The 21,131-nt window shown below is 44.1% G+C and overlaps 1 protein-coding gene across 9 annotated transcripts in view; it reads right to left on the bottom strand.

Annotated features, from left to right (window-relative positions):
* The window catches only part of ACSBG1 (acyl-CoA synthetase bubblegum family member 1), a 70,775-nt gene that overhangs the window by 14,961 nt on the left and 34,683 nt on the right, over positions 1-21,131 (bottom strand). For all 9 annotated transcript variants that reach the window (XM_075897617.1, XM_075897614.1, XM_075897619.1 and 6 more), the window contains 7 exons: positions 19,491-19,708; positions 14,565-14,653; positions 12,700-12,820; positions 11,353-11,433; positions 7,146-7,295; positions 2,314-2,490; positions 964-1,145 (listed from right to left, as the gene is read on the bottom strand). In XM_075897617.1, the coding sequence (XP_075753732.1) occupies positions 964-1,145; positions 2,314-2,490; positions 7,146-7,295; positions 11,353-11,433; positions 12,700-12,820; positions 14,565-14,653; positions 19,491-19,708 (1,018 nt within the window). The remainder of the gene's footprint in view (positions 1-963; positions 1,146-2,313; positions 2,491-7,145; positions 7,296-11,352; positions 11,434-12,699; positions 12,821-14,564; positions 14,654-19,490; positions 19,709-21,131) is intronic.

Genomic DNA, 21,131 nt, shown 5'->3' with positions numbered 1-21,131 from the left:
CTCCAGTTGCCACTGCACTCCCAGCCAGGGGCGGATGAGAGTGCCGTGGGGCCCAGGGCAGCACAATTTCACGCATGCGCCATGGCCACAGCCGACAGGAATTAGCGCATGCGCGGGGCCTATTGAAGTGTGGGGCGTGGGGCAGCCGCCCTGCTCGCCATCTGCCGCTGCTCCCAGCCTCACCCCCCCCAGACCACAGGCCTGTGCACAGAGATAAGGCAGCCAGTGGAGAGGCTGGGGCTAGCCTTTAGGGAGTCTTTCTGGAATGCCATAGCAGCTAAAAATAACTTGCCAGTATGGTGTGCCAGGCTATACTGGCCCATATACACCACTGTCTGACAGTGGCCAATGCCAGGTGCTTCAGAAGCAATGAAGGGATCAGGCAATCATCAAGCCATTCATTGGCTTTTGTCTACTCACAGCTTCTGGCAAATAAAGGCTCGGGACACACAGAACATGGGGTTGACAATAGCCATCGACAGATTTATCCTCCATGAATTTATCTAATTTTTTTTAATCGCAGTTCAGTTCTGGCCTTCACAATATCATCTGGCAATGACTTTTATGATACTCTTGGAGTGGATGTCAAAGCCTGAAACATGCAACAAAGGCTGAGAAAATCTCCAGTGGAAAACTATAGCCAAGCCTCAGGCAGAAATGCAGGTGCAGGACAAGAGATTGCTTGTGCCAGACTCAAAAGTTTATATTGAAAAATCCAGTCAAAACTAGATACCTCAGCAGACACTGAATCTGAGATCAGTTTCATCTGTTTTTGAACATCCTTCCCCTCCAGTGATTTCAACCAAAATATAAAACTACAATGCTGAGTGACAAATACCAGGCAAAAGATCTGTGCTATTGAGAACATAAAGGCAACCCCCCGATGTCAATGGGATACTTGGGGATCACCGAGAGCAGATGGGGTTCTTTGGCATAGCTACAGTCATATGGTACTAAATATACCTCCCTGAGCAGCTTAGGTTCCTCTCTAAGCTAACAGACATGGCCCATGATAACATTTTCTTCTTCATAAATCCTGACTGAGCAGACACGTCCTTTAATTTCTCCATGATTTTCTCCCACACTCGAGGAACTCCCATATGAGATGTTGGCTGTGCTTCTTTCAGTGTGTTGATCAAGCTGCCCTGTTAAAATAAAGGATCAGGATTGGTGCTTTAGAGGGGTTTTTTTTCTTTCTAATGGATTAAGTCTTGTAGTACTTACACATATCATATCAAAATGTGTATCTGCATTCACAGCTTTATCTGCAAAATTAAGCGGAGGCGATTCGCATCCATAACTACGGATACAGATACCCATGGATATTAAGTGGATACCCATGGATTTGCAGAGTTTTAATTACTGAAGTAAGTGGGATCAAGCCCGGTATTTCAGTTGGATCCCTAGGTGAGCTACAACAGTGCTTGACAAAACTGTGTGCGCGCTGGGGAAGGGACACAATTGCCTTTAGTCCTCCTTTCTGTCCCACCTGACCCTGCCTACCGATCCATTGCTTACACTCCCTTCTCCACCGTGCAGTGGTGCTAGAGTTTTTAGCGTGGGGGTGATGAGTTGCACCCCCTTTACTATTCTCCGCACCTCTCACTGCCCCCAAGAACTGGGACCAAGAGCAGGGCCGGGGGTCTGGGAGGATGGGGGAAATGTGGACATGGGGAAGGGGCTGAGGCTGGTACCACAGGTGATGGCAGGTGCAGAGCCCTGGGCCTGGGCCAGCAGCAGATCCCTAGTGTGGGGCTGGCAGTGGCACCCATGGGCACAGGGCTGGAAGCTGGGACTGACAACAGAGCTTCTGGGCTCCCGACTGGAGTCCGGGACCCAATCTGGTAGGGGAGCCCCCAAATGTAGGGCTGGTGGCTGGGATTCTAGGCAGGGAGTTGGTAGCTGGGACCTTACATAGAATGTGGTGGTGCGGCAGGGGTGTATCCCTAGTTCCCGTGCATATGGTGCCAGAGGAATCCTCAAGCTGTTTCCTTAAGAGCGGCCAAAGTTCTGACTATATTATTTTTTCCATTTTATAATCTAATGAACAAATTATTTGCTAGCAGTTACCAAAGTTCTCCTTTAATTCAAATGGTAGAGCTCTGTGATGGACCAGAGTTCTAGGTATGGTTCAGGGTGAGGGGAAAATGTGGAGCATTGGAGTATTAGGCCCACATATCCCATTGGATTCACTTTCCCAGAACAGTTTTGCAGAATGGGCAATGTTCTCATGCATCTCCTCAAAACTAAATGCTCTACTCAGTGCTTCTGCTGAAGAAAAAATAAAGCGTAAACGTAAAGTACTACAGAGACCTTTAAAGCATCTGGCTCAGCAAAGTAAACTTGCTCTCCCCACTTGATTCCAGTCCAAAGGTCATAGATCTGAGCAGCTATGTGGCTGAGTGGGAGGTAACTGACTATAACCTCCTGTTGGATTTCTGCTGGTTGCATATCCCCTGCTCTGCTGGCATGTGCTGCTGTCCAGGTTATCTGTTCACAAACAAAATGTTAATATCTTTTTTTGTTTTCTTTTAATACCATTTAAGCAGGCAGGCCTGCTATATTAGTTAATGATGAAACTGTTTGTGTAGTACACATGTATTATCAGAGATAGCACTTCCTTTAACAGCCTGTAGATTAAAAGCTTCAGAGGGGTAGCCAAGTTAGTCTGTACAGGATAAACTTAAAAACCAACAAATAGTCTGGTAGCACTTTAAAGACTAGCAAAACATGTAAATGGTATTATAAGCTTTTGTGGGCACAACCCACTTCTTCACATGACCAGTGGTGGATGTCCACAGTCAAAATTAAATAAGGCGGGGGTTGGGAGGGCAGAGAAGCAGATAATGTAGATTCTGGTGTTAGTACTCTTCCTCTCTAAGGGTGTGTCTAGACTACAGAGTTTTGTCGACAAAACTGGACTTTTGTTGACAAAACTATACCTGCATCTACACTACCGCTGAGTTCTGTCGACATAACGTCGACAGAACTCAGCAGTTTTGTTGACGGTGGTAAACCTCATTTTACGAGGCATAACACCTTCTGTCGACAGAGTTCTGTCGACAGAAGGTGTTATTGCATGTAGGGGTGTGTCTAGACTACAGGGTTTTGTCGACAAAGCAGCTTGCTTTGTCGACAGAACTGAATGTAGTCTAGACGCTCTTTGTCGACAGAAGCTTTGGCAACAATATCTGTCGACAAAACTTCTGTCGACAAAACCCTGTAGTCTAGACGTACCCTAAATGCTAACTAATGGTCCTTATCTGCTTCTTTTAACGATCCAGTCTCTAGGTCCTTATAGGCTGTGTCTAGACTGCATCCCTTTTCCGTAAAAGGGATACAAATTAGACACATCGCAATTGCAAATGCAGCGGGGATTTAAATCCCCCCCACTTCATTTGCATAAACATGGCTGCCGCTTTTTTCCGGCTTGGAGCTTTGCCAGAAAAAAGCACCAGTCTAGACGGGGATATTTTGGAAAATAAAGCCTTATCCCTCTTTTTACGGAAAAGGGATGCAGTCTAGACACAGCCATAGAGTATCAGTTTTGCCTGTTACATACCAGCTCAGTTTTCCCTTTGATATTTATATACTCACTGCCTCTTTTTGTTTCCTCCCCTTCCATTCCCTCCCTCCCCCCATTTAATTTTGGTTCTGGACATCTAACACTCCAGTCATGTGAAGAAGTGGGCTGTGCCCACGAAAGCTCATGATATCATCAACCTGTAGCTTGTCACTCATATATAAGGCCTATTTAGAGGAAAAAACCTGCAAGGAATATAATGAAATGGTGGCAGTCTGTTTTTTCCCCTGCTGCACATTGAACACTAAAACTCCTGCCCTATATACACAGCAGGTATTGCTGATGTGACCCTCACCAGAGGGCTCAAGCACTGATATCTGTTGAATACATTCCCTGCTGACAACCACCGTACAGAAGTGTAGAACAGCAATACATCAAAGTCAGAATCCATGTCCAGGCAAAAATCTTTTGAGCAGCCTGGTGTTCAGAGCCGATAATTTGATGTAATTCGCCATTTTCACCAACCCTTTGAAAATGGTATTCAGTTGATCAGGCAACATTTTTGACGCCAAAGCTTCCCTATGAATGAAGCAAAAATTCCGGTTACCATTGGAGCGCATTGTTTCACCAGCGTTTGGAAGCCCGATCTCGAGCCCAGCATGGCAGGTGCCCCATTAGTGGTGACACCCACAAGATTTACCCAATCCAGACCATGTACTTCAAAGAAATTGTTAACAATTTCCATCACATACAAAAAAGAAATTCGTCTTTGAAGTCTCCCTCAACCATGTATCGTGCGAAAACCAATAGCTGAGAGCACAATGTGATGTCTGTCGATTCATCCAATTGTATGGCAAACAATGGAGACTTCTTTATTTCATCCACAACTTGTTCACTGATGTTCTGTGATATCCATTTATCCGTCTTGATACTGTGTCATTAGAGAGATACATCATTCAGCTTCCTTGCTGCTTCCTCACCAAGAACAAGCCGCACCATCTCTTTTGCACAGGGGAGCACAAGTTGTTCTACAATGGTATGAGGCTTCTTGGCCTGTGCAACTTTGTATGGAACAATGTAGGAAGTGCGCACGGCATTGCTTGTCTTATTGTAGAATGGGCTTGTTGAGTCGAGGTGCTGCCGTTTCAGACCTGGTAACCGCCGCTCAAAATAATCTTCACCCTTTGGCAACAAGTTGGGGTGACACTTTTCGAGATGGAGTTTCAGCTTAGCTGGATTCATTGAGTCATTCCCCAAGACTTCGAAACAAATACCACATTGTGGTAAATCCATGCCTTCTTTTTCTTGACAAGTGAAGCCGAATTTGACATAGTCCTCTGAATATTTGCGCTTGACATTTCTTCCTGTCGTTGCCATTATAAACAAACTACACCACACCTGTAAAACAGCACATGTAGCACAGGACGAACAACACAGCAACTGCTCAGTACAATGGCAGAAGCTGCACTGATTCTCAAAGCCTCCGACGGAAGTTACTGGCAACACAATGAGGTTGCGTCCTAGGTGACGCTATGGATGATGCGCCGTGTGCTTATGAACACGGCGTAAAACATCCTAATAGTGGCGCTTGCTCATGCCATGTGACTTTGGACAATGTTCCTGTGGACCACCGGAAAAGTCACCATGGACTACAAGTGGTCCATGGACCACCAGTTAAGAACTACAGATCTTCCCTAAGTAATTTGTTCCTGTGATTAACTATCCTGACAAAGTTTTGTCTAATATCTAACCTAAATCTCCTTTGCTGCAATTTAAGCCCATTACTTCCTTTCCTATCCTCCAGGGTTAAGAAGAACAATTTATTACCCTTTTTATAATAGTCTTTTATGTACTTCAAGACCTGTTATATTTCCCCTCAGTCTTCTCTTCTCTAGATTAAACAAAACTTTAAAAAAATTCCTTTCAAGACAGGTTTTCTAGATCTGTAATCATTTTTATTGCATGGACTTCTCTGGACTTCTCCAGTTTGTCTTAATTTTTCCCAAAGTTTGATGACCAGAACTGGACATAATACTCCAGCTGAAGCCTTATGAGCGCTGAGTAGAGTAAAGGAATTATTGTTCGTGTCTTGCTTTCAACATTCATGTGAATATTTGCCAGAGCGATGTTTGCTTTTTTGCAATAGTATTATATTGTTGATTCCAATTTAGTTTGTGATCCATTATAACTCCCATGTCCTATTCAGTGGTACTCCTTCCTAGGCAGTCATCTCCCATTTTGTATTGGCACACTTGATTATTCATTCCTAAGTGTACTACTCTGCATTTTTCCTCATTGATTTTCACCTATTTATTTTAGTGCATTTCTCCATTTCATCCCTAGAAGTGGTCATGCTTGAGGCACTCTGGGAGACCCACAAGAGGAGATGTGTACTGTCCTTAATTGTACTGCTGCCCTGACATGGGTAAAGAGGATTCTAGTGTCAGAAAGGTCAGTTTGAAATGTTTTACCAACACTGCATTTATAGGTGTAATTTGAAACAAAACAGCAATAAATACTATAGAACAGAAAGGATAATTTGCCTAGACAACAGTTATTTAGTATCACCAATGTTATTTATCATTAGTGAAAAAGAGTACAAGGGGGTATGAAAAGATGTTTTCTAAATATGTAGCTACATTATCTGTTTAGCCTCCAAAAATTCTTCAGTGCACAGTTACATTCACATGTCAAATCAGTGTGGTTATGAAGGGGGTGAATGCCTGACACTACACAGGGTTAGAATAAGGACTGAGGCAAACTTCTTTTGACTAAAGAAGGCAGCAGCACAGTTAGAGGCATAGGATGTTTTCCACTGTGTTGACTGGCGTAAAAATAGCCTGCTTATGCACAGTAGTCAGAAATAATTTGACAGCAAAATAGAAACTATACCATACTCCACTGAGACAGGACAACAGAGGATTTGTCATGCCAGATCAACCCTTTGGTCTATCATGTCCAGTGTATCCTGCTTCCAGATATTTCTCAGCCTACTTTCTACTTTATAGCGAATTGCTCTTAGTATTAGTCCCTGTGCCTCCACCATGAGCAGAGGTTGCATTTCCAGACAGTCCTTTTATGGGCTACACAAGTATTCATACAAGTTCCTGAATCCTTTCCCTCACTGTATAGTCATGTAAGAATCAACCAGTTTAGCCATTGGTGAGCAGACTGTTGTGTAAAGTCTCTTTTCCACTTGATTTTTCACTTCTCTTTAGCGCTGGAGAGTTTGCTGTTTGCAGCAACATAGACATGGAATTTGTGAATAACAAGGCTGCAGAATATAGACAACTTTTGCTATTCTTTACTAAATTAGGAAGAACAAAAAGTAATGTAACTTGGAAATGTAACAATTTTATAGGAAAAGCACCAATTTAAATAAGACCTTGCAAAAGCTTTACTATCAGGTGGCTGTGACACTCACTGGCTAAAGTGCATGATTCTTTTGAAGATATTTGTGGTAATAGTGTTTTAATCACACAATCAACTGCATGAACCAAAGAATGTCATTTAGAAACTCAACTATGAGACAGGCTTGTAAAGTTTCAGAAATGATCCCATTTATTTCAAAAGCACAGAAATAAAGACCCTTATGCTCTAAAGTGGTGTCTAGAATACATACATTGTCATGACTCAGCATGGCTCCTTTTGGCTTCCCAGATGTTCCAGAAGTGTATACGAGCACACAACATTGATTTGGCTTTTGAGAGTTAATAATATCATTGAGTGTAGTATCTGGTATATCATTTCCCAACTCCATAAATTCTTCCATCTACAAAATGAAAGGGGGAAGGAAATGATGCAAGAAGTCAGCTTATAGCAAGTGTGGAAATTGCAATACTTTAATGGTATGTAAACAAATAGTAAAATTATAATGAGCCTGATTCTGCTGACCATTCTTAGACAACACTCCCTATCCAGTAAATTGGAAATTTGCCTGTATGAAGGCTCCAAGACCAAAATAGGACCACAGTTTTGAAGTTTATGTCATGCAGTCTCTTCTCCACTAGTTATACCTAAAAAGTTTGTGAATCAGAACCCTCACCACACCATTAGAAATGGAGTGGGCAAAGGCAGTTAAGTTTTATTAATCTTTTAAAAATGGGCTTGATTCATATTTAAAGTAAATTGTAACATAGCTTATAATTAAAACACCAAGTAAACTGTCCAATTGTGTTAAATTTCCAAGAGGTTATCTCTTATCTATTCTATATGTAAAGCACTTTGAGATCCTAGAATGAAAGGATCTGAGTAGAAGCAAAGTATTCTTATTATTTAAATATGTGAACAATGGCCTCAGTTCTCCCATATCAAGGGAAGATGAGCAGATGTAGGAAGCTGGCTGAAGCTCTCTGATAGTGTCCCATCCAGTCTCTGAACTTAGGCTGCTGGCATATGATTTCTTTGTGCAATGCAAAATTGCCTTAGAAGAATGAAGAATCTGTGCTGAGATGTTCTATTGATTACTATCAAATAGTTGGAATACATTCATATGGGTCTAAACATTACATGCTCACTTTAAGATCCCATTGATTCAATGTTAATGGGGCCGGAGGTCGGGATGGGATAGTCACAGCATGTGGGAAAGAGAACCAGCAGCCTAAGGGATAATATCCCACTGAGACTGGATTATTCATAGCATGTTTACACAACTGTCCACGAGCAGTGACAGAGGCAGCAAACCAGTTCTATATCTGGCAAGATGTCTCCTCACTACTGTCTTAGGGTATGTCTAAACTATTCCCCTCTTTCAAAAGAGGGATGTAAATTAGACCAAAAAAAAGGATTTAAACCCCTTTTTCAAAAGATCCCACGGGGGAGGAGGGTTCGAAAGAACCCCACCTAGATGGTGGTTTTACTTCTGAAAAGCCCTTTTTCAAAAGACCACGCAGCCACCATTATGCAAATGAAGCATGGGAAATTCAAATCCTGGCTTCATTTGTAATTTCAATCTGTCTAATTTACATCCCTCTTTCAAAAGAGGGATGTAGTTTAGACATACCCTTAAAGGCAAATCTTGGACTGTACAACAAGTTCATAACCACAACTGGGCTGCAGGGTGGCAGTGGCAAAGGAGAGTTTACATAGCTCAGGAGGATGGATCCTTCCTCTCAGCAGAGCTACCCCTCCATGGGAGAATCTGTGTGGAGATTCCATTTTAGTCATGCACTCCAACCCCTTCCACTGTAAAAACATGGAGGAGCCCACCACAGAGCACGGTTTCATAGCATAGGCAGAGTGGAGATCCCCTTAATGGTTTCTTCACATCCTGCTGCTCCCCACACAGGGTCTGTCTACACAAAAAAGTTTTTCAGAATAATAGCCATTATTCTGAAATAACTATGTGAGTGTCTACACAGCAATTTTGTTACAGGCAGTCCCCGGGTTACATGGATCCGACTTACATCGGATCCCTACTTACAAACGGGGTGAGGCAACCCCGCACTAGCTGCTTCCCCCCAGCAGACCAGGGAGACGTGAAGCTAGTGCGCCCCTCCCCCCCCCCCAGCAGACCAGGGAGACGCGGAGCGGCTTCTCAGCAGACACCTCAGCTTGAGAATAAAGGTCTGAGGGAAGTGAGGTGTGGGAGAATAAAACTGAGCTCTGGAGAAATGTTTGGCTAGAGTTTCCCCTACAATATGTACCAGTTCCGACTTACATACAAATTCAACTTAAGAACAAACCTACAGTCCTATCTTGTACATAATTCGGGGACTGCCTGTATTTCAAAATAATTTTGAAATAACGGGCAGCTTATTCCGACTTCTGTAAACCTCAATCGACAAGGAATAACACCTATTCTGAAACAGCTATTTCGAAATAAGTCATATGTAGATGCTCCACTTCTGCTATTTCAAAATAGCCCCTCACCAGGGCCATTCTAAGTTATTCTTCTTGGGGCTCTAAATAAAGATAGCACACCTACATTAGGGAAGCCTGCCTCAGACTAATTTTGAGGCTTCTCTGCAGTGTAGTATCAGAGGGGTTCTCTGCAGTGTAGACATGCTATTTTGAAATCAGCTATTTTGGAATAACTATTCTGGAGTAGAATAGTAATAGAGATGTAGCCGTGTTAGTCTGGTCTTGCTGAAACAAAAGACAGGACTTAGTCCTGTATTCTGGAGTAGCTTATTCTGAAATAAATATGCAGTGTAGATGTCACCACAGCAGGCTGTATCAGTGCCACTGGCAACTGCAATGGCACGGGGTCAGGATTCGTTCCTATATGACTTGACAATTCATGCTTTGTATTCCTGACCTTTATTCTCTGTCTTACCATATGGCATTAATCTCTGTGCCCCTGTTGCCTTTGCATTGTTTATTTGAACAGCACCTGCACTAGGATCGTGTTTCCATTCCACAGAGACCAAAGGGTAAAACCAATCACACACATCTACTGATTTATGGAAACATGCACTGTCCAGAGGTCTGCTGTAGTGACAGCAACTGCTCATCACTGTACAATTCTCTCAGCTATCAAACTGTTATGCAAAAAACTTTTCCTATCGATAGCCTGTGTTTTGTGTGACTGGATTTGTATTAAAGCTAATAAACTCTCTCTACCATTGGTGATTTGACCTCTGAGTATCTCTGTATGGAACATAAATCTGGCACGTACCAGTTCTTATAAACACAACTAATGTAGCAATTATCCTCTCTCATGGAAAACAGGTGGCAAATCTGTCACCAGATCAGTAGCATTTTCAGTTACATTTTGTCCTCCATTATTAGCAAATATAAACTTCCCATCAAAAGTTCTCAGACACTTGGAATTTAGTGTGAGTTAAACTTTACTGTTTATTGTTATTTAATAAGAAATGTATTGATTAAATATGCTCTTCTTTATACTGCAAATTAATTTTTCTTATGATTGAACTGCATTTTGTATAGCAGATTTTTGATATTTATGTGCCTTTCTCTGGGTGTTTTGTAATATGTAAATCTTTACAGCGAGAAGGAACAATTGCAGCATAAATATGTTAAATTTTTTCTTCTAGTTTCTGTTACTAATAAAATATTTTCAGTTTTGATATCTGAAGCCTTAAAGGATTTATCTGCTATTCACTCTCTACTAAATGTAGTCTTTTTTTTTTTTCAATTCATTAGCATGGACACTGAAACTTAAGCAGGGGATTTCCACTGTTAATTCAGAGTCATTTCTTCTATGCATTCCGGATTGCGTAAAACCCTGTTTTTAAAACCTACATTTTGCACCTATATCTGAGAGGAAGTCTGATCCTTTATCTTGTCCCTAATCTTGCTGTCTAAGTACTGCATGGGCAAAGGAAGACCCCGAATACACCAGAACCAGTGTTTTAGTCTTTGCATACATAAAAGTTGATTGTATTCAACAATTGCGAGTGGATAGAAATATTTGCTACAAAACACAAAGATTAGCAGAATAGGAGGTTCCATATGACAGCAAAATATTGACAATGGATTGTGACAGCACAAGCATTCTCTACTTCCCAGCATAACTGACCACAATTCAATATACACTAAAGCTACGAAGAAAATGTCTTCGTAAAACACCAACACCAACAAAGGTTCTGCATTTATAGTCTCATAAGCAGTGTGGTAAATATTATGTTAATCTTATCAAGTAATTGAAACTATAACACATGACCAAGACATCTAACCAATGTAGCTTTAATTTTGAATATCAACTATTAAAACAAGTTGCAGAGTGAATGAAATACATGGAAAAATATACTGAAGTAGATTGAAGAGTAAACACATTTGAAAACATTGAGAACCTCTCACAGACAGAAAAGGAGGTTAAATTCATCAAATGAATGAATTATTACATAGCTCTAAAATTCACATACCGTATATAAATTGGGGTGTCTCTCCGGCAAACAGTCATTGTACAACACAACTGCTTTCAAGTATGGTAGACGATTCCAGATCTGTTGGTGTTTTCAAAAACAACAGCAGATAATTCACTAGCAGATTTACTCAGTGTTGCTAGGGTCTTTAAGTGAAGTAACAGGTTTTTGGGTTTTGTGTGCAAAATAAAAGGAAAATGTACATGCTTTAGTTAAATGATTGTTGTCAAGGTTGTTCCCCACTCCGGCACTCCAAGTAGAGAAGATGGGAGCCTACAAAGAGACCTTCTATGCCTTGCTTCTATAGGTTCTGCTTACAACAACTCCCCAGAGTCACAGATTTACTGACTTTGGGGGGTAGCTGCCACCACAAAATGATTTAACCCTGAAAAAACAGCACGGAACACTTGAATTCCTTCCCCGGGGTACCCCAAGCTCTTTTGCCCCAAGAGAGCTTGAAAAAAAGAAGTAAAAAGTACAGAAAAAACAAACTACAGTAATTCCTCATTTAACACGTGCCTGCTTAACACGTTTTCGTGATAGCATGATTTTTTTTTAGGGAACGTTTTTTGAATTACACGACCGTTCCCAGAATAACACGATTTCCCCAGCCAGCCCATCGCCGGCGACTGTGCAGGGCTTCCCCTGCCTCCCTGCAAAGCAGTGGAGGGTTCGCCGCTCACCACACTGTTCCCCATGGACTCCCCCTTGCTGGACGCCTTTCCCCCTCTCCTCTGCCCCTGCTTGCAGGCCGGCAGCTGGGTTTCCCCAGCCGGTCCATTGCCGGCGGCTGTGCGGGGCTTCTCCCGCCTCGTAAGACAAAACTCATTTTGCTCTGCAAGAAGTCAGGTGTGATTCCTGAAATCCAGACCCAAATCACATGAAATATGCCAGCCCATAAAAGGTCACTCTGCTAGCCAGAACTGAGCATCACTACACTAGTTAATCCTATAGTGAAAATGGAGTTGCAATGATTTTTGCCATCCTAATCACTGGGACTGAAACAGACTGTGATAGCTATGATGCTCATCACCAGAAAATTAATGGTCAGACAACATTGTAATAAACTGACTAGCATGCCGTCTACTGGACAGAATATTACCACCCATCTGTGTGTCATAGGCACTGTGTTTTTTTAACAACTATGGAGATTATCCTTTAGCTTAAGTATTTCAATTGGCAGAGACCTGTGATTTCAGGACAAGAAATATTAGTTCTGTCTCTAGTTTTGTGAGACGTTTCAAATGACTGTTATACAGCTAAAAGTTTTGATATTTGGCCTTTTACAGCATCAAGAGCAAAGGAATTACACCTCAGAAGTTACAACAGCAACCACCCCCACCATACCTGCATTATCTTGTCCAATTGTTTTTGATTTTCCACCACAATAATATTGGCTTTGCAGTCATAAGCAATGTAATGGCAGGCCTCAGGAGAATTGGTTGCATAGATACCTGTGACAATTCCTCTGTTTAAAAAAAAGTGAACTTCAGGGATAAGCAGGAAAACATAGAGCATGATACACTTTTCCCTTGATACTACAGATGTTCAAAAGGGAAGGAGAATTTAACAGTGGACGAAATTCACTGGACCGCACAGGGCCATGCATTCACACAGATGAATGCTTGCCTGTCGGGCTTGCCCCAAGTATTCTGTACAACTAACAGTAACAGTTGAAAGAGAAGAGTTCTGCAGTTAATCTGAAAAAGAGCACTATCGTGATAGTGTGAATGTCGGAAGTACTCACAGCCTTGTCTACACGAGGGAAAATCATAATTGATGCAGTGGAGGCTTAGTGTAAGACTCAGAACTTTTACTCAACATGTTGCCTAGAGCAGGTAAAAATGCCAAAGACACGCAGTGGTACAAATGCTCAAGTCCTCTTTACAGGACAGGCTACACTATTTCTTTCACTAAGGGAGCTGCACTGATAATGAATCATCGATTTGAATTTTGCTGGTATAGGTGCAACTTCAGAGAGACCAAACCAAGAAACCTATTACTGGAATTAGACAGACAGACACTGCGACAGACAGAATTTGTCTGGTTACTGCTTCATTTGTCACTTCATTGGTCTGGATGTAATCTGCTCTGTGATCAGACCGGGGATCAGAACATGGGCCGACTCAGCTGTACTGACAGGAAATTTATGGGCTCAGGACAGCCGACAGAATTGCTGGGCGCCTGGAGGAGGGATGGGTCTGAGTCTACTCTTCCCCTGCCAGATCTTCAGGGAAACCTGGGCTCCAGCACTGATTTAAAGGGCCTGTGGCTCTGGCTACTACTGCTGCTGCAGTAGTAGTGGTGGCAGGAGCCTCGAGCCTTTGAAATTGCCAGGCCCCCAGGCAGCTGCCTTCTTTGTGTCCCCCTCATGCCTCATCAGTGGGCCTGGATGGGCTTTGGTCCATATTGCTCAAGCAACAGAGATAGGAAACAGAACAGTATCTTGTGGATCCATCACAACTGGGCGTTTAGCAAGCTGACTCATTTTATGAGGTTTTGGACTGTTTTACCGGTACATTAGATTCTGGGAAAGTAACAGATCCTCACCATGTAACTAAACATCCCAATAGGCTGTAGCACAACTTATGAGATGGCAACTTTGTAAATGAAACCATACTACAGGTCATAGTTTAAGGCAGTGATACGAGGCCTAACCTAGTGAGTGGGCTTGCATGATCTGCCCTGCATCTCAGTGGACCACACGATTGTCTCCTGGGATAGAGTAGTTCTGCACACTGCACTTGTGCATCTAGAATTTGTGGGATGTGCCATTTGAATCATAGCAGAACTTTGATTGGGGTGCAGAGGGAGTGTATGGCTCTCACAGTCAATGTGTGCATGTCACTTTAATAATACTGATAGGAAAAAAATTACACGGACGGAAACCAGCGGAAACTGGCAACCCAATGAGTGGGCAACAGTAAACAAGATGTCTCATGGGCCACACATAGAGCCCTGATGGGTTGCATGTGGCCCATGAACAGCAAGGTGCCCACAACTGGTTTAAGTGCTCTTACAATGCCCCAAGAAGTGAGTTAAAGCTACAATAGCTCTCCTATGAAAAAACAGTGGTTTATTTTGGGTGCACAAGGAGGATGAAATATGATTTCTCTTCTTCCCCTTTCTGCAGGAGATGATCACACTCCACAGAACTAAAGGCTACACTGGAAAATATTCGTTACTAGGCCTAGCGCCAATCCAAAACTTACCCAGCAAAAACAGCTCCAACTGCTGAAATGAACCATTCTGGAGAATTAAATCCAAGTATGGCTACGCTGTGGAATCGTTCAAGACCAAGCTTAAAACAAAAGAGCAAACACTGAGATATATAATGCAGATATGTTAGAGAGAAAGATATAGTGAACACAGAAAAAAACTGATGTGTAGCTCTTTATTATTTATGCATTTAACATGTGCCCTTCAATAGCTCTAGTCATTTGTGCAAAACATATTAATAGACCATATACACAGTACAAATGGAACCACTGTCTGCAATTAACACTCTTTACATTCATGCAGATATACAATTCTTCCACCCTGCTCTCCCAAATTCCCAGCCCAGCCCTGTTCCTCAACAGTCTAAAAAATATGAACTGAAGTTCCGTACATATTAGTCTTATCCCATATTCAGAATCTTTACTAACCCTTTTCTACCTTGCCAGGTTAATTTTGTTTCGTGTTACTCAGGGCCAGATTGTTGGCTGTGCATAGAATCATAGAGTTGGAAGAGACCCCAGGAGGTCTTCGAGTCCAACACCCAAATGAAGAGTGTTGCAGAGCTGTATGGCCCTGGAGGACCACTGAGAGGAATTGTATTTCAAGATCCCTAGGCAAAGAGAGAACTATACATGCTGCATTACTCTTCAGATGGGTGTAGTATGTTCCCTCTGCAATCTCAGGTGCCTCAGTGGTCTTATGCAAGATGGGCCATGAATCAGCCCCTTCTATGGCCCTCCCCAAGGAGCAAGTCCTGATGTTCAGAAATACTAGATCTGAGATTGTGCTCTGTCCCTACCTAGGGACATACCTGGAGAGAATGCGCTGTGTGTTCTCCCTCCTGTGGCCATGAGGGAACAGAGCACATTCATAGAATCAGAGAATATTAGAACTAGAAGGGACCTTGAGAGGTCATCAAATCCAGGCCCCTGCATTCTCAGTAGGACCAAGCACCATCCAGATCATTCCTGACACGTGTCTGTCTAACCTGCTCTTAAATATCCCCAATGATGGAGATTCCACAACCTCCACAGGCAACTTATTCCAGTGTTTAGCCACCCTGACAGGTAGGAAGTTATTCCTAATGTCCAACCTAAACCTCCTTTGCTGCAATTTAAGCCCATTTATTTATGTATTTATTTATTTAATTAAAATATTTTTACACCACCTCTCTATTTAAAATATTCGAGGCAGCTTACAACACCATTGCTTCTTGCCCTATCATCAGAGGTTATGGAGAACAATTTTGCAGCCTCCTCCTTCTAATGCCCTTTTAGGTACAGGCAGTCCCCGATTTACGCGGATCCGACTTATGTCGGATCCGCACTTACGAACGGGGCTTTTCTCGCCCCGGAGCTCACGGGCGGCGAGTCGCCACCCATGTCCTCTGGGGTGAGAAAAGCTTCTCCCGGTCTCCCTGGTCTGCTGGGGGGGGGGGGGTCCGGCAAAGCCGCTGGACCCCCCCCAGCAGACCAGGGACACCCGAGCAAAGCCGCCGCCTGGGCGGCTTTGCTCCTTTGTCCGGGAGCAAAGCCGCCCAGGCAGCGGGACTCCCGCCACCTGGGCGGCTTTGCTCCTGTCCCTATGGTCCGCTGGGAGGGTCCAGTGGCTTTGCTGGACCCCCCCCCCCCAGCAGACCAGGGAGACCGGGAGCAAAGCCTTGGAGCACGCCCGCAGCGGAATAGCCCGGGCGCGCCTGGGCTATCCCGCTGCGGGCGTGCTCCAAGGCTTTGTTCCCCATCAGCAGACCAGGGAGACGGAGCAAAGCCGTGGAGGACGCGGGCGGTCCGGCCACACGGGTCTCCCTGGTCTGCTGGGGGGGGGGGGTGCAGCTAGTGCCCCCCCAGCAGACCAGGCTTTTCTTGCCTAAGCCTGCGGCAGAGCAGCTGGGGTGCTGCTGGGTTGCTCCAGTAGCGCCGAGGAGCGGTGCTACTGGAGCAACCCAGCAGCACCCCAGCTGCTCTGCCCCAGGCGTCCCCAAGTCAGCCGCTGCTGAAACTGACCAGCGGCTGACTACAGGAAGCCCGAGGCAGAGTTGCTCTTCCCCGGGCTTCCTGGAATCAGCCACTGATCAGTTTCAGCAGCAGCTGACTTGGACGCCTGGGTTTCTTAAGTTGAATCTGTATGTAAGTCAGAACTGGCGTCCAGATTCAGCCGTAGTTGAAACTGATCAGTTTCAGCAGCGGCTGACGCCAGTTCCGACTTACATACAGATTCAACTTAAGAACAAACCTACAGTCCCTATCTTGTACGTAACCCGGGGACTGCCTGTACTTGAAAATTGCTATAATTTCCCCTCTCAGTCTTCTCTTTTCCAAATTAAACAAACCCAGTTCTTCAAGTCTTCCCTTATAGGCCATATTTTCTAGATCTTTAATCATTTTTGTTTCTCTTCTCTGGACTCTCTCCAATTTCTCCACATCTTTCTTGAAATGTGGTGCCCAGAACTGGACACAATACTTTATTTGATGCCAAATCAGTGCAGAGAAAAGCAGAAGAATGACTTCTTGTGACTTACTCACAGCACTCCTGTTGATGCACCCTAGAATCATGCTTGTTTTTTTCCTAACAGTGTCACACAGTTGACTCATATTTAGCATGTAGTCCACTATGACCCCTAAATCTCTTTCTTCAGTACTCCTTCCTAGATAGTTGCTTCACATTTTGTATGTATGAAACCAATTGTTCCGTCCTAGGTTGAGTACTTTGCATTTGTCCTTATTAAACTTCATCGTATTTACCTAAGACCATTTCTTCAGTTTATCCAGATAATTTTGAATTATGACCCTATTCTTCAAAGCACCTGCAACCCTTTCCAGTTTGGTAGCAGCAAACTTACTAAGGGTATGTCTACACTACCCCCCTAGTTCGAATTAGCAGGGAAATGTAGGCATACCACACTTGCAAATGAAGCCCGGGATTTGAATTTCCCGGGCTTCATTTGCATAAGACGGGTGCCGCCATTTTTAAATCCCTGCTCGTTCAAACCCCGTGCCGCGCGGCTACACACGGCATGAACTAGGTAGTTCAAACTAGGCTTCCTAGTTCGAACTACCGTTACTCCTAATTTAATTCGAACTAGCGGAGCGCTTAGTTCGAACTAGGAAAACCTCATTCCACGAGGATTAAGCCTAGTTCGAATTTACTAGTTTGAATTAAGGGCTGTGTAGCCCCTTAATTCGAACTAGTGGGAGGCTAGCCCTCCCCAGGTTTCCCTGGTGGCCACTCTGGCCAACACCAGGGAAACTCTATGCCCCCCCCTCCCGGCCCCGGACCCCTTAAAGGGGCACGGGCTGGCTACGGTGCCCATGCCAGGTGCAAGCCTGCCAGCACCCAGCCAGCAGACCCTGCACCTGGCACGAATCGAGCCACCCACCCGATGCCCCCCAGCCCTCCCCCTCTTCCCGGGACCAGGCTGGCGGCTCCCGGGAGCTTGCCCGGGACCGCAAGAGGCGGGCACCCGCCTGGGCTAGTGCGGACATCGTGGACCTCGTCCACGACCTCCGCACTAGGCACAGGAAAGTGGCCGTCTAGGGCAGGAGAGCTGCCAGCCTGGCCACCCAGGAGCAGGAGTGCATGAAAATCAAGGTGGTCCACTGAGACCCCCGACCCTGAGCCCTGAGCTTACAATGGTCATCCTAGGTCAGACCAAAGGTCCATCTAGCCCAATAGCCTGTCTGCCGACAGCGGCCAACCCTAGGGACCCTGGAGGGGACGGACCGAAGACAGTGACCAAGCCATTTGTCTCGTGCCATCCATCTCCAGCCTTCCACAAACAGAGGCCAGGGACACCATTTCAACCCCCTGGCTAATACCACTCCATGGACCCAGCCTCCATGACTTGATCTCACTTCCCCTAGAAGTTGTGGCCAGGGTGAGGGGGTAGGAAGCAACCCAGGGTGGGGACCAGGAAAGGACCCAGTGGGCTCGGCGAGTTTCGGCAGAACTCTCCGCCGAGCCAGTGGTGGGAACCGCCCGCCACTGATAGGGCTCTGGGTTGGGGCCTGGTGGAGAGGGAGGGCCTGGGCCCCTCTACCCCTTCCTCCCAGATCCTGGACAATGAGGGGATCCCATAAAGGACTAGGCCCCTGGGCCTGTATTCAGAGGACTAGGCCGCTGGGCCTGTATACAAAGGACTAGGTCTCTGTTCCTGCAGTTAAAGGACCAGGCCTTGGAGTTGAAGGAGGCGGGGCTGGTGACCCCGCCACAGTCCCCAGCCAGCTCCTTTCACCTGCCTGATGATTCTGTCTCTTTTCTGTATGGTTTTATGAGAAGCAATCCCATTCCAGGCACATCCCATTTTCCTGGCAAAACAAAACCCTCACCTTGCTTTATGAGAAGAGGAAGCTGTACACCAAATTTGGTGGTACTAGTGCTTGCAATTTAGGAGACGTTCTTGAATAAACAGACCAAAACACAAAGAGACAGACAAATGGAAGGACAGACAGGCATATAGAGAGACAAACTCTCTCAAATATATAATAGATTAAGCAGAATTTTTTACTAAGCTACTTCTTATTGCCTTAGTCAATCATAAAATAAAAAGTTGCTAGGTAATTCAGAAATTTAAGTGAAAAAGTTGGGGACCTCAAATGTATTGCCCTAAAAAAAAAAAGGTAAATCTCAACAGGAAACACAGGATGAAACTGATCCCCGTCTGTGGATTGAAAAGATCTTGATAATATTTGGATGGTTCAGTTACTAGTCTTAGAAAACTGTATCTAGCAAAAATAAAGGAGTGTTATTTAAATAAAGGCTGTGATTCTGGTTCTAGCAGACACAGATGATTGCTCCTCTCCATAAAGACTGAAATTCCACAGGTATCTTTTAATGTTGTAACCTGTAATTAAAAAAGCCTGTATAACAAGTAGGGATTTAGACTGTTGGTTTAAAAACAAAAACAAACAAAAAAGCCTTACCTTCAAGAAGCCCTTGGCTCCTTTCCAAGAAAGATTATAATATTCTGCAAATGTGATCTTTTCCCATTTTCCATTCTTTTTGCTGGCCATAGCATTGAGATGCCCATATTTCTCCACAGTCTCTTTGAACATCTGATGAACTGTTATTGGAGTTTGTGAACATGAGTGATCTACTCTCAGCTTGACCACACTATCAGCAAATGTAGTCCATAAAGGCTCTGAAAGGCAAGTTATTATCTAGATTGTATATCAGTTGAAAAAATAGTAATTATAGAATCATAGAATACTAGAACTGGAAGGGACCTCGAGAGGTTATCACAGCAGGACTAAACACCATCTAGATCATTCTTGACAGATATCTGTCTAACCTGCTCTTAAAGATCTCCTATGATGTAGATTCCACAATCTCAACAGGCAATTTATTCCAGTGCTTAACTACCCGGGCAGTTAGGAAGTTGCTCCTAATGTCCAACCTAAATCTCTCTTGCTGCAATTTAAGCCCATTGCTTCTAGTCTTATCCTCAGAGGTCAAGGAAAACAATTTTGTTGCCTCCTTCTTGTAACACCCTTTTAGGTACTTGAAAACTGCTCTCAAGTACCCTTTCAGCCTTCTCTTTTCCAAACGAAACAAACTCAATTCGTTCAGTATTCCCTCATAGTTCCTATTTTCTAGACCTTTAATAATTTTTGTTGCCTTTTTCTGGATCTTCTCCTATTTCTCCACATATTTCCTAAAATATAGTGCCTAGAACAGGACGCAGTATTCCATTTGAGGCCTAATCAGCACAGAGTAAAGCAGAAGAATCAAGTCATGTCTTGTTTACAACACTCCTGTTAATGCATTCCAGAATCATGTTTGCTTTTTTTTTTTTTTTTGCAAATGTCTCACTGTTGACTCATTTAAGTTGTGGTCCACTATGACCTTTAGATCTCTTTCTGCAGTACTCCTTCCTAGACAATCACTTCCCATTATGTACGTGTGAAACTGATTATTCCTTCCTAAGTGGAGTACTTTGCATATGTCCTAATTGAACCTATTTACCTCAGACCATTTCTCCAGTTTGTCCAGGTCATTTTGAATTTTGACCCTATCCTCCCTAGCAGTTGCAACCCCTCCCAGTTTGGTATCATCCGCAAACTTACTAAGCATTCTCTCTATGCCAATATCTAAATAGTTGATGAAGATATTGAACAGACCCCAGGTTTCTCAAGACCACTGCTATGAGTGCAGCCAAGAGGGGCATTTCTAGAGAGACTGACCCTTTATGGACTATAATTATGGACAAGTATGGGTGGCAGGGGACTGAGCACAGAAGAAGGACATGGACAAAATCTTGCTTCCCATCTAAGTCAATGGGACACTAATAACAAGCCTGGTCAACTCTGGGTGTAGCCAAACCCTAGTCTGGGCTGGTCTGATCAGGCTTGCAAAGCCAATGGGGCAGCAATACACTTGCAGTGCCTCCACTGGGATGTGAGACCCTACCTGAATGCCTGGGTAAAACTGACAGCTGATCATTGGGAAAGACAATGCATGGTTGTGGTAGCCCTGAAGTTAGCCCACCCAGTGGTCTTGGGACACAACTGGCAGGACTTCACAGATCTCCTGTGGGGGCATCCATCACCTGGAGGGTGTTAAGC

This window comes from Pelodiscus sinensis, chromosome 14 (assembly GCF_049634645.1).
Source record: "Pelodiscus sinensis isolate JC-2024 chromosome 14, ASM4963464v1, whole genome shotgun sequence".
NCBI classification, from domain to species: Eukaryota; Metazoa; Chordata; order Testudines; family Trionychidae; genus Pelodiscus; species Pelodiscus sinensis.
Note: the sequence above shows the minus strand (reverse complement) of the source record. Positions and strands in the feature narration are given on the sequence as shown.